A 12,639-nucleotide genomic window follows, 5' to 3' on the forward strand; every position below is an offset into this window, starting at 1 on the left:
CGGGCACCACCCAGCACACCCAGCCTCTCAGTCATCTTGCCAGAGGACCCACTGGGAGAAACACCCACAGCAGCACCATCCAATTCTCTCCTCCCCACGCGTGTCTGTCCATTGACCCTCGGGTGAAAGTGCTGACCCCTCCCGTTACCTCTGTGGAACGGGCACACACCGCCCAAACCGGGTCCCTGAGCAGTGAGAGGGTGGCAATGATGTTGTTAGAGGCTGTGCTCACCTTGTAGTACTTCATTGCCAGCTCGGGTTTCTGTGCTCGCAGGAGAAAGGCCTCTGCCTTCGGAAACTCCCTCTGCTCGAAGGCGAAACGTGCCTGTCCCACGAGCACGTCAGCCACGCTGTCTGGGTCATGGGCCTCAGCCACACGCTGGGCAGCATCCCAGTTCTGGTTATGCACAAACCTAGAGGGATCACCGTGAGGCGTGACCCGTGAGGGACAGCAAGGAGCAGCCCGATGCTGGAGAAGCAACCAGGCATCGCCGGGGGGAGGAGATGCAGCAGGCCAAGGTGGGGAGGGATACGTACATCAGCACTGCCTCCTTGGGTTTCCCAGCTTTGATGAATTCTGCTTCAGCCTCCTCAAACTTGCCCTAGGAGAGAGGAAGGAATTTGCATGCCTTCCTGCACAGATACCATTGCACAGCCTCTGCCACTCTCCACAAGGCAGAGAGGATTCACGAAACAGATGTCTGTGGGAGTTTGGGGCTGTCACTGTGGAGCCTTTTGGGTGAGCAGTGGCTGCAGCCAGGAAAGTGCCCACTGCAGCAGCCCTTAAAGGCAGCTCTGCAAGTACCCGAGCAACCCACCTCTTCCAGGGGGTGCATTTACCTCATCTTCGAGGGACATGGCATACTTTAAGTGGATCTCTGGCATCTTCTGCTTCATGGAAAGACGGGCCAGTTCAAATGCAAACTCAAAGACCCTGCCACAAAAGAGCAAATGAGGTGAGAGCAGGACTGTGCACTGAGGGCACTGAGAGCAGGCCTTCACCATGGGCAGAACACCCAGCTGAGCACAAGACAGCATCAGTGGAGAAAGGGGAGTACAAAGAGTCCCAAGTGAATGGTCACTGCCCCCTCCTTCTGTTCCTGGCCAGAGAACAGGAGCTTTAAGAGCCCCCACTAAGGCCAGTCAGCCCCTTCACGTTTGCTGTTAGTGCCAGAGGCACTTGGGTCAACCCTCTGGGGAGGTCATGAGGCTCCCCCGGGGCCCAGTGACGTGGGAGAGCTGGGGCAGAGCAGCAGTGACTGGCCTGCGGTCAGCGGTCTGGGCAGGAGCAGAGCAGGGCCAAGCCTCACCCAGCAGGCAGTCACATACGGTGACGTAAGGAATGTGCACTCCGGTGTTGAGGGGCTCTCGCAGGGCTCCCTTGCTGAGGCCAAAGGGCAGACCACTTGTCTGCATGGACATGGGATGGACATGCCATTGGACAGGCCCTGGGACGTGTCACGGAAGCGGAAGGCCCGTGTGAGGTGGAGGTGGGGTGGGGAGACACGCCGTATCCCCGACCTGCAGCTATCCCCTTGGGCCACCCTTACTCCCGGGCTAGGCAATGGAAGAGAAGTGCTGGGCTGGTGGATCTTACCCACTGTCTGCTGCCTGGTCAATGGCCGTCTCCAGGAGCCCGAATTTACTGAGGAGTTTCACAGCTGCCTCTCCCCCCAGGCTCTTTGCCCACAGATAGGCCACGTGCTTATAGGAATTTGCTCCCCCGTGCGCCTTGGCCACCTGTCCAGAGAGAGCAGAAGAGCCCAATGCATTCCTCTCTTCTTCAGCAGGCTGAGCAGGACTCCCCCTCACGTGATGCCTGCTGTGATGAGAGCACCAAAACCAACTGCTACTCCCCAAGCAGCCCTTCTGCAGCCACCACAGGCTGGGGAGTCTGAGCCAAATGCTCATACAGCAGCGCAGGGAAGAGCTGCTGCCGCCTCAGCACAGTCCCTGTCACTGTCAGGCCAGAAGTGACTCCTGGCACCGTGTGCCCGCAGCACCACCACATACGGCAGTGTGGTGGTTCAGAGCAGGGCCTGGAGGAAGGCAGCAGGCTGTGGATCGAGCCCTCCTTCTGCACACCAGCGGGCACGAGGCCCCGAGTGCTGTGCCACGTGCTGGAGCCGGGCAGTGACGAGTCTGGAACGAGTCTTGTGCCATGAGGAGAGACAGAGCCGCTCCTGCCAGGGCCCTGCAGTCAGAGCCCGGTCCCCGAGCAGTGGGGGAGCTGTGGAGGGACCATTACCCTGTAAGCTTCCTCCCACATGTCGTTCCCTCGGTACATGTTCACTGTGGCCTTCCAGTCCTTAGCTTCTAGGTAGTGGTACTCAGCCTCCTGAAAGCGTCCCTCCGCCTCCAGCTCCTGCAATCAGAGGCAGTGAGTTGGTGACACTCCTGTCCCTGGTTGGCCCAGCTGCCCCACTGCCATGAGGTGCACTCACCTTGCCCAGGAGCATGTGGGTGTTGTTGAGTAAGTTTTTGTGGTACTTGGCCACGAGGCGAACCATCTCATGGTACATCTTACACTTCTTGTACATGGCGATGGCCAAGTCGGGTTCATTCACAGTGATGTACAGCCTGGGAACACCAGCACATCCCAGCGGATCAGCCAGGGATGTGACCGGTCCCTGCAGGCTCCCCGCATCCTGCCCAGCAGCACCAGGTCCTGGGCACACTGCCACAGGGCACGACTGGTGTGCAGGGGCTCTTGGGGGCTGCAAGCTGAGCACTGTCCAGCAGAGCCCTTCTGTTATGCCACCTCAGCAGGACAAAGTGGCTCCCTCCACCCTTACCTGCCAACCTGAGCCCTGCCTCAGAGGGAGCCCTGGGTTTCTGTGACCTGTTCTTACCTCCCACACGAGGCTGTGAGTCCCGCTGGGATGGGAAGATGATAATGTCAGCTCAACTTACTCACACAGGCCAGCAAAAGGATTAAACCAAACATCCCCTCACCAGCTGTGAGGCCCCTTTCACGTACCGGGCATCCTCAGGACCAGGTACCATGGCATCAGGCACACAGCTGTGGTTGTCCCTGTACTACTGACCTCACAGCGTCCTTACAGCTCTAGAACTGACAAAACTAGTAAGCTGGATGGGAAACACTCCCCTTCCTACATCTTATCCTCAGCTGACCAGGACAGATCAGATGTAGCACTCAGCAGCAGGGAAGAGCCCTGCCATATTTCTTCTGCCACCTGAAGCAGCAGCAGCCCACCTGGACCCCTCTTCAGTCCTGGTGAACAGAGGTACATTAACAGTCAGCCAGTTCTCCTACGAACTGTATCAGCTCTGTGTCTCCATGTGTGGAGAGGATGCACCTGACCTTTCTAAACCCTAGTCCCAAACTCCACTCCTCCTCACCACAGACATTTCTTCAGCGCTCAGTCTTGCACCAGTACCAAGGAAGACGCTCACCTCTCTGCTTCTTTGTACTTGCTCTGCTTCTCCATCTCTTGGGCCTGGGTTATATAGAGCACAGACACATCTTCTGGACTCATACACTTGATGGCCAGCTGCCAAAAGGAACACACACAGGAGAAACCACAGCTCCCTGTAGAGCAACTTCTTGATGCACAGTGAAGAAGGGAAAACCAATCCCCTTCCCGTTGCACACAGGCTGCCTGCTCTGCAGAGAACGGGCAGTCATTGGTCACTGTGATCAAAGCACACAGGGGACAGCCCTTGGAGTGTGTGACCTGTGGTACAGGTGTGCCCTGGGCTGGGCACAGACACCAGGAACCGACTTCTTGCTGGATGCCCACACCTGCATCCTCTGGGAAGAGTGCTTGCTGGCCAGGTGTGGGTGCACAAGGCACCACCACTTCCCAGTGATTAAAGCAGGCAGGGTGAGGGCCCCAGCAGCTTTGTCCCTCTGGCTGCCGACCCTACCTTGTGAGCCTGTTCCCAGAGCCCAGCCTGCGTGTACATGTCAATGGCATCCTTGGTCTGGTCTGCTTTGATGAACAGCTCCTCTGCAACCTGTGGGGAAATCGCTGTCCTCAGCACTCCCCAGGGACAGGAAAGCAGCAGGGAGTGTGTCTGTGCCTCACCTGATACTCCTGTAAAGCTGCGTAGTGCTGGGCAATCCTGGGGTAGTATTTGGCTGCCGTCTGTTTGTCCTGCAAGTCCAAGATGTAGGTGGCCTTCTTCCACTGCCGGGCTCCCAAGGCTGCCTCAATGGCCTTGACTGAGCACCTGTATCAAAGAGAACTCCTCACAGCCAGCCAGCAAGGCAGACCAAAGCTGCTTTATTCTTCTTCCTGGGTTAGAGCAACAAAGAGGATCTGGGGAGAGGATGAAGAACTAGGGAAGAGCGATCAGGGCTGAAAGACATCGGGAGAGATGCAGGCAGGCATCCATAGCTGGGGACAGCGGAGACAAGGGGCACTGGCAAAGCAGGACTGAGGGGTTCACCCAAGCAACACCCCCAAGAGCAAACCAGGTCAAGGTCCCAGCTTGCCAGGGCATAGTGCTGCTGGTCATGCAGCCATCACCTGCCCCACCTGGCTTCAATGTAATGGTTAATAGCAGCATCCAGCTGTTTCTGCTGCACCAGATGGTCTCCCCAGGCCTCCTCCAGCTTCATGACCTCTGCAGGAAACGCCAGGCGAGCCAGTTCCACTGCTGCAAGGGGACAGGACACGGGTACTGAGCCCAGGGGAAGCAGCAGTGAGGGGTCTGAGCCTGGGCACAGAGGGAGGGGAATGGTGACTCTCTAACGGGCTACCCAGCAGCCTGGGCCCTGTGGAGAGCTGGCCCAAACCCTGCTGCTCATGCAGCCATTTGGGAACAGGATGCTGTTCTGGGATGTGTGTGCAGGTGCAATGATGTGAAAAAAACACACTGAAGGAGATGCTACAGGGAAGCTTTGGGGCATCCAGGCATCTCCGGGCTGCAGGGCAACAGCTCGAGGTGCCACCAGGCTCCTGCCTGGGGAGAGGGATGGGGAGGAATGTATGCAGCACGGTACCTTTCAGGAAGGCACTGCCCTTGCAGTAGCACTCCAGAGCCTTCTGTGGGTTCCCAACCTTCTCAAACAGGTCTCCAGCCTAATGACAAATACATGCTGGCAGTTTGCAGAGCCACTCTTTCCCCACACCACCAGGTACCCTACCAGTCCCATGCACAGAGCTGGTCAGTCCCACCACACAGACTTCTCCATCGCTAACCTAGAGCATGGTGATGAGGGGAACTCCTAGGAAAGGCTGCATGTGCTGAGAGCATTGCCCCCTCTGTGGACTGACACACCCCATGCTGCTGGGGCACCACCTTTTAACAGGGTAAAAGGTTTTGAGGCAACCCCCCTCCTCTGAACAGGGGCTGATGCTCACATGAAATCCCTGGGCACAAGCAGCGAGGGGGTAAGCTCGGTCTCCTGCAGCAGAAGGCCTCTACCCTGTAGGAAAGGGAGGTGTCCAGCAGGATGGGGTGAGGCTCAAAGCTTGTACAACTCAGAACACAATGCAAGCCAGGCCATCCCGACAGACCAAGGACTCCCTCCCTTCAGTACCAGAACAGCAGCGAGAACACGTGTCTGTCTGGTGAACAGCAAAGCATACAGCAGGATCCACAGGATCCCAGCATCACCCAGAATCACCCAGCATCATCATTAAGCCCCTGGAGTCCAACTGACCCTGTCCTGTGCTGACCCAGATCTCTCAGCACCTCATCTCCCCCCTGTTCAACACCCCCAGGGCTGGGGACTCAGCCCCCTCCCTGGGCAGCCTGTGCCACAGCCCCACAACTCTGCCAGGGAAGAACTTTGCCCTCCCAGCTGAGCTGACCCTGCCCTGGGGCAGCTTGAGCCCATTGCCCCTTGTCCCATCTCCTGTCCCCTGGCTGCAGAGACCATCGCCCACCTCTCTGCACTCTCTTTCCTCCACTCCACCCATCGGTGACCATTGGCACCACAGAAGCTTCCTGAGGTTGTGCCACAGCCCTCACCTCACATCTAACAGACTCTACCCCCATGATCTGTCTCATCACCTTCAGACCAGTCTCACTTCTGGTAACAAAGCACCTACAGCAATGAGCTCCCCAGCGACTCCCCAGCTGAAGCTTGGGGAGAGGTGGCAGGTTTGGAAAGCACCGAATTCTCTGGGGTCCAAATGAAATTGGAGTTGGACCTGATGGTCCTTCTGGGATGTCCTGTCCCACTCAGTACATTCTGTGTTCCCAGGAAATGGCCAGAAGATGCCAAAGGTGAAATGAGACTGGGGGAGTGTGATTGAAGCCAGCAAAGGGAACCCTTTGGTGGGTGTTCCCACAGCACACGACTGACCTGGGTGACTCACAGCCAGCACTGCAAACAGCACGGATGGTTCAAACAATAATCTGACAAGCCCATGGAGGTAAAACCTACTGAGACCTCCAGACATAAAACTGTTCAGCACACTCAGTCAGCAAACTGCTGGAGACCATGGACGTACCCAAGGGGAAGTGTCACCCTCTGCTTGCCTGTCCTGTGCCTTATGTTCCTTCCATCTGCAGGAGGCCACTGCTGGCCAGGATACAGAGCTGTGCCCTGCTCAGAACAGAACAGAGCTGTGCCCTGCTCAGAACAGAACAGAGCTGTGCCCTGCTCAGAACGTGTGCCTGTGAGAAACACCCTTTTGCTTTACAACTGCCACCCAGCAGGTACCAGTTTCTGTCCTGTTAGGAACAGGATTCCCTTCTCAGTGGTATTTATGTTCTGCAAGCTGTTTCCATGGCCTCCTTTGTTCTTCCTTGGTTTCCTGTCTGGGTTATCCTTACATGAAAGCCTTACCATCATGTTTTACTCTACTGTGAGCAGGGACTGTACACTTTCACAGTGATACCAGGTTTGAGTCACACCTCCTCTCCCATCTTCCCAAGGGCCTCCTGACTATTCCCAAGCACCCAGCTGATGCTCCAGAGACATGCCACCACCAAGGAGTCTCCTGGCTGGGCACAGTAACTCTAGATCTCACCCATGCACAAGGGATGCAGCCAGGATTTCTTCCCAAATGTTAATTACCTGTGGATTTCTCACCACAGAGCTACATCAGCTGCCTTCCAGCTCAGTCCCAGCATCCCACAGATGCAGCAGATGGAGTAACTCTGCTGTCACTAAGGAGAAAGGCCCTGGGGTGAGCCACTCACCTGCTCATACAGCTCCCCCCTGATCAGTGCCATGGAGACCCTACTGATGACATCGGTGTTGGTGAGGAGCTCGTCCCTGCTCATGGCCAGCCGCGCCGCCTTGGCAGGCAGCCCTGCCCGCAGGTATAAGCTGACGGCTGCCAGGTAGTCGCCTTGTCCCTCTTGGACCTCCCCAGCCTTCTCTTCCTGCTGGGTGTCCAGCAGCCACTGGTAGTAACCCTGGCGCAGCTTCTCCAGCATGGGGTGTCCCTGTGGAGAGACGCAGCGCTGCCTCACCCGGGCAGGGCGAGCTGCTGCCCTGCTCATCCCGCAGGCTCTGTGCAGCCAGCTCATGGCACCAGGCACCACAACGCCAGCCCTGTGTACCCCCGCATCAGTCGTTCTTTCCTGAGGACCCACCTACTCCTAAACCAGCCTGGGCAGCTCTTCTCCCTCCCTGTCTGCCCAGGGAATACAGTCACTGTATCACTCGCATCAGTGCGACCGTCATTCCTGCTTAGGGGCCCCCCAAGCAGAGGGGAGGCCCTGACAGGGCCCCTCGCCCTTCCTGCAGAGGGGAGACCCTGACAGGACCAGCGAAGGGAACCCAGGCCCTGAACAGGCCCGGTCAGGCGTCTCAGCAGGCCCGGCGCGGCCGCACACCGTACCTTGGCCTCGGCCACCACGATGCACTCGTCCCACATGTGCAGCTCCTGGTACATGTCCATGGCCTCCTCGGTGGCGTTCTGTTTCAGGGAGCAGAGCGTTGGCCTGAGGGCTGTTTAGCAGAGACTCTGCCAGGGAGCTCTCACAGGGTTAGATGTGCAGGGAACACTTGGAAAAGCATCCCATTCCCTTCACATGGACACACATCCTCCCTCACCCTCTTCACAGAACCATTTTGGTTGGAAAAGACCTTTGAGATCACCAGCTCCAGCCGTGAGCCCAGCACTGCAGCATCCAGCACCAAACCCAGTCCCTAAGCACCACATCTACATCTTTTAAATACCCCCGGGGACGGTGACCCAACCGCTCCCCTGGGCAGCCTGTTCCAGGGCTTGGCAACCATCCTGGTGAAGAAACTTTTCCTAATAGTCAATCTGAACCTCCCCTGGTGCAACCTGAGGCGGTTTCCTCCTGTGCCTTCACACACCACAAGGCATTCCTAAACCCTGGAAGAAGGTTTAGCTCCTTCCATTTCAGGGCTAAAACCCCTCCCTCAGGAATAAACCACCTCTTCCTTTTCCCTGTCACACCAGGGCACAAACCTCCCCGCTCAGAAATCAGTGAGACCCTTTCTGACCTGTGTTCCTTCACTCACCTGCTCCAAGAAGATCATCTCTGCCAGCTTGTAGTTCTTGTCCAGCATGGCCAGGCGAGCTCGCACCAGGTAGTGGTCTGTCCCATCCCCACCCTGCAGACAACATCAGTCAGCTCAGAGGGCTTGCTGAGTGCAAGAACAGGCGCTGGCAGGACACAGGGATGTGACCATGGGCAGGGTCTGTGTCACCACAGAGACTAAAGACAGATGGGAATCGCTCAAGTGACCAGACAGGAGCAGGATGAGGTCAGTAGCCAGAAGAGGGACCTGGCAGGCGTGGGTGAAGGGCTACCTCAGCAGTTTCTACATGAACAGGGAGTGCTCTGTAGCAGGATACTGGGAGCATGGGCAGAGGGTAACGTGTCTGTGTGTGCAGGAAAACAGCTGCCTTGCACAGCAGGAGAAGTCTGACTCACGTGCTCCTGAGCTGCCTGGTCAGCGATGGTGTTGGTTTCGTGCAGAAATCGAGCCTTTGCCACGTTGCCCAGAGCTGCAAAGCACCTGGAAACAGCAAAGCACCTGGGAAGTCAGTAACTGGGATTTGTGGCCCACTACTGGTCCAAGAAAGGAAAACCAGAATCTGGGCAGCAGACCCAGTTCTGCAAGCTGGAGAGGTGGGGTGCCCCCACCCAAGGGAAGGGTTTTGCCAAGACAGGAGGTCAGATGTGCCCTCTAGCCCTGCCCCATGGGAGAAGCCATGGGCATGACCAGTGCTCATGCTTCACTCTCCCTGGCTTCAGAGAGGCACTGAACTTGTCCACGTCTGTCAGCTCCCTGGAGCCTCAATATACACTGCTTTGGGACCCCACCAGCAAACATTTATGCTACAGAGCGATGTCTTTCTGTCCCTGGGCATTGCTGCCCAGGATGAAAGGGCAAAGCCACTGCCTGGAATACAGACCACTCCATTCTCCAGTGCAGGGAATCTCCCAGGCCACACAAGAAGTGTCACACCTTTAGTGAGACTCTGGTTTCTGAGGGGGCTTCACCAAAGACAGTGTTTAAGCCAGAGATGTTCTAGCCTCTTCCAGTACCTCTCTGCAATGTGCAGCTGCCTGGCTTCCAAAGCCAGCCTGCTTAGAGTCTTCCACATGGCTTCAGTCTCCGTGGACATCTCCAGTGTCTCCAAGAACGCAGCAGCCCTGGAGACAGAGAGATGTGCAGAGTCTCAGTACCACAACAGAAGAGTTCTCTGAAATCCTAGGCTGAGTCAGGAGCTTCCTAACCATGGTGGCACTGGAAACAAAGCGAGCTGGGTGCGACCAGCAGTGAAGAGAACTGTGCAACACAAGGCCTGGTGTATCAGGGAAAAGCTCAGAGATCTAGGTGGAACCTGTCTGGGCTGAGGCACTTAGAGCCACATGATCTGATCAGCAGGTGACATAAGCCCAGAGTGCTGTGCCTGAACAGGCCCTGGTGCAGACAAGGTGCCCACCTGGCTGCCACCACTGCTTCAGACTGACAGTTTTCACCCTGCACAGCTCCTGAATGCTTCCATGACACTGTCACCACCCCCAGAGCAGCAGCAGCACCCAGGTACCACTTCGCATCCGGCTGCTACGGGAGAGACACTCGCTGCAGGTGAGTGCAGAGTGCCTTGGGTGCATTTCTGTCCTCACCAGGGCCAGACCAGGCAGCCTCTGTGCCCCCAGGCTTGAAACCACTGGAAGCTGGATACACACTCCTAAAGGACTCTGCGGCAGCGACACCATGTCAGAGCCCAGACATCCCCCCTGGCAGGAAAGCTGTGCGGCTGTAATTCACAGGCTGCCGCTCTCAGAGGTGTGTCACGTGGAGTCAGCTCCCTGCCCTCACCGCCTGGTGCTCACCTGTGATAATCCCCATCGTCGACAGCAGTGCCAAACTCTATGAGACCTTCATCCAGGGTGTAGGACACCGTGTTCACCCCCTCAGACACCACCACTTCAGTCCTTCCCTCACTCCGCTCCAAGTCCACGATATCCCCCTGGAAGGAGTACAAGCTGTCACCACTCCCACGTTCTCCTAACAACACGGGGCAGCAGGGGTGTGAGGACAGCACAGTGAGAGGCCTGATGCTCAGAGTTCTGCTGAGGGAGCTTGCCCTGAGCAGGCAGGGTCCTTAACTCACCAGGGGAAGGAAAAAGCCTCTGAGTGGCTTCCCACTACATTAACTATCTCCATCTTCTGCCAGAAATGCCTCCCACAACACTGACAGACGAGCTCATGCTCTGCCCAGAAAAATCTGGCAGGTCCCTTCTGTCTCCCTTCTGCAACACCACCCAGGCCATTCCCACACACAGGAGCAAGCAGTAACAGAGGCAGCTGGAGGCAGTGAAGCCCCCAGAACTTTACCTTGAGAGGAAACATGGTGACTCGCTCGGGAGCATCGATGTTGTACCAGATACAGAGGCTGCTCCTGCTCTGAGCCACCACCACATCACTGCCAGGGACCCACTGCACGTAGGAGCAGTAGTTCAGTATGGTGGTCTTTGTGCTGCTCTCTATGTCGTAGAGCTGTAGCTGGAGGGGGAAAGGGGAGAGAAAGGCTCAGAGCTCCCCTGAACATGGCAGAACACCTGAGTACAGCACACCAGCAATGGGGCTGTTCCCAGGATACACAGCCCAAACGCCCACACTGCTGTTTGCACACGTCAGTATCCAAGACCCAAGACCCTTCTATAACCTTTGCAGTATTCAGTGCACAGGCTCAGACCTGTCTTCCTTCCTGCTAGGCATGTAGGCAGAGCGTGCCCCCTACTACTCCAGTCCTCCCAGCAGCAGAGCTGCAGCAGGAGGGTGGTCACTTCAGTCCTTCATCCAAACAAACTGGGCCCCAAGAAGGGATTCCTCTGCAGTCCTGGGATGAACCGTCCACCCTGGGCAGAGTCCCACCCCCAGACCCGTTGCCAATAAGGGGAGAGGGTGTTTGTGTGTAGAACACAGAGCCCTGACCCACACCTGAGGGTCTGTGTAGCCTGGCCCATGGTGTAACACAGCCCTGCGATGCCTCACGACTTCAGAGTCCTCAGCTGTGTCTGCTCCTTGTCATCACTGCCCTCACCTCCCCAGGATGAGACAAAGGAGAGGGAGTTGTGCCAGGCTGACGGCACACCAGTCAGAAGAGAACAATAGAGTCCTTGTTTTGGTCTGCACCACACTGGCTGGAGAAGTATGTACAGACACAGCTCAGGAGAATCACAGCGCTGGCGTGAGCACCAGCTGGTAGACAAACTTGGCAGCAACGAATCAGGGTGACAACAAGCAAACAGGGAATGAACTGGGGATCCGTGATTCACAGGCAAGGAGGTATCTCTGTGCCACCTACAATCCATGACCCCAGGGGTCAAGCTGCCAAAAACAACGAAGGAGGAGCAGCTCACCTGCATTCCTGCCTGAAACGTGAGGCCTGAACTCAGAGCTTCATCTGAGAAGAGGCTGAGAAGGTTCTCAGGGGGTTCAGAAGGTTCTCAGGGGGTTCACCACATGTGTGTGAATGGACACGACGCTTCACCCACCCCTGGACCCTGGGGAGAGGTTCAGCCAGCACGGAAATATCCTGCTGCAGACTGACAGCCCCAGTGGGAGCAATTAAACCATCCTGTGATGAGCTGCAGGGCTACAGCCAGGATCTGCTGCTGCTTCAGGGACACACATAGAAATCCTGGATGTGGATTACACCACTGTCAGGAAGGTCAGGTTTTCTTCTCAGGACACTCTTGTGATAAGAGATGCAGATGAACTCGAGCAGCCAAGGAGCCTCAGGTTCCCAACAGCCAGGAGGGCTTGTCAGGGAACTGAGTGGGACCATAATACAACTGATAAATACATCTCACCTGCTGCAGTGAGCTGCTCCAGCTGTATCTGTACAACCAAACTACACAGGGTGAGGATGTGACGTGAGTGCCTGCACATCACAATCTGTGGTGTGAAGCTCCTGCCATGGTTTTGTCCTGAGTTTTTGTCCTGGGCTGACCAGTACCCCCCAGGCAACACCCAGCCATGGTCTGGGAGTCAGCACAAGCCAGGGGTCACATCTGGTGGTGACTGTGCTGTTCTAGAGAACTGGAGAGTTCACCTGACAGAGATAAGCCAAGCTGTTCCAGAGAACAGCCTTTCTTTAACTTACAGGTTTAAACGTGGTTTTAGGGCCCTCCTCCAGAGATGAATCCCCCTGTCTCCCCCTGTCTCCCCTCACAGCAGTCTCACCTACGATCTTCATTTTCAGCTGTGAT

General features: G+C 56.6%; 1 protein-coding gene across 1 annotated transcript in view; it reads right to left on the reverse strand.

Annotated features, from left to right (window-relative positions):
• IFT172 (intraflagellar transport 172) overlaps positions 1-12,639 on the reverse strand; it is a gene marked incomplete at its 5' end in the record, with an annotated part of 38,103 nt that overhangs the window by 11,510 nt on the left and 13,954 nt on the right. Inside the window, 18 exons of the mRNA XM_084262369.1 lie at positions 233-413; positions 538-602; positions 841-934; positions 1,598-1,740; positions 2,249-2,365; positions 2,445-2,580; positions 3,418-3,515; positions 3,892-3,981; positions 4,053-4,197; positions 4,506-4,626; positions 4,973-5,051; positions 7,126-7,374; positions 7,773-7,850; positions 8,426-8,518; positions 8,842-8,926; positions 9,460-9,567; positions 10,255-10,391; positions 10,760-10,927. Of these exons, the coding sequence (XP_084118495.1) occupies positions 233-413; positions 538-602; positions 841-934; positions 1,598-1,740; positions 2,249-2,365; positions 2,445-2,580; positions 3,418-3,515; positions 3,892-3,981; positions 4,053-4,197; positions 4,506-4,626; positions 4,973-5,051; positions 7,126-7,374; positions 7,773-7,850; positions 8,426-8,518; positions 8,842-8,926; positions 9,460-9,567; positions 10,255-10,391; positions 10,760-10,927 (2,187 nt within the window). The remainder of the gene's footprint in view (positions 1-232; positions 414-537; positions 603-840; positions 935-1,597; positions 1,741-2,248; positions 2,366-2,444; positions 2,581-3,417; positions 3,516-3,891; positions 3,982-4,052; positions 4,198-4,505; positions 4,627-4,972; positions 5,052-7,125; positions 7,375-7,772; positions 7,851-8,425; positions 8,519-8,841; positions 8,927-9,459; positions 9,568-10,254; positions 10,392-10,759; positions 10,928-12,639) is intronic.

The sequence above is a fragment of the Gallinula chloropus genome (assembly GCF_964237585.1).
Source record: "Gallinula chloropus genome assembly, chromosome: 3".
Classification (NCBI taxonomy): Eukaryota; Metazoa; Chordata; class Aves; order Gruiformes; family Rallidae; genus Gallinula; species Gallinula chloropus.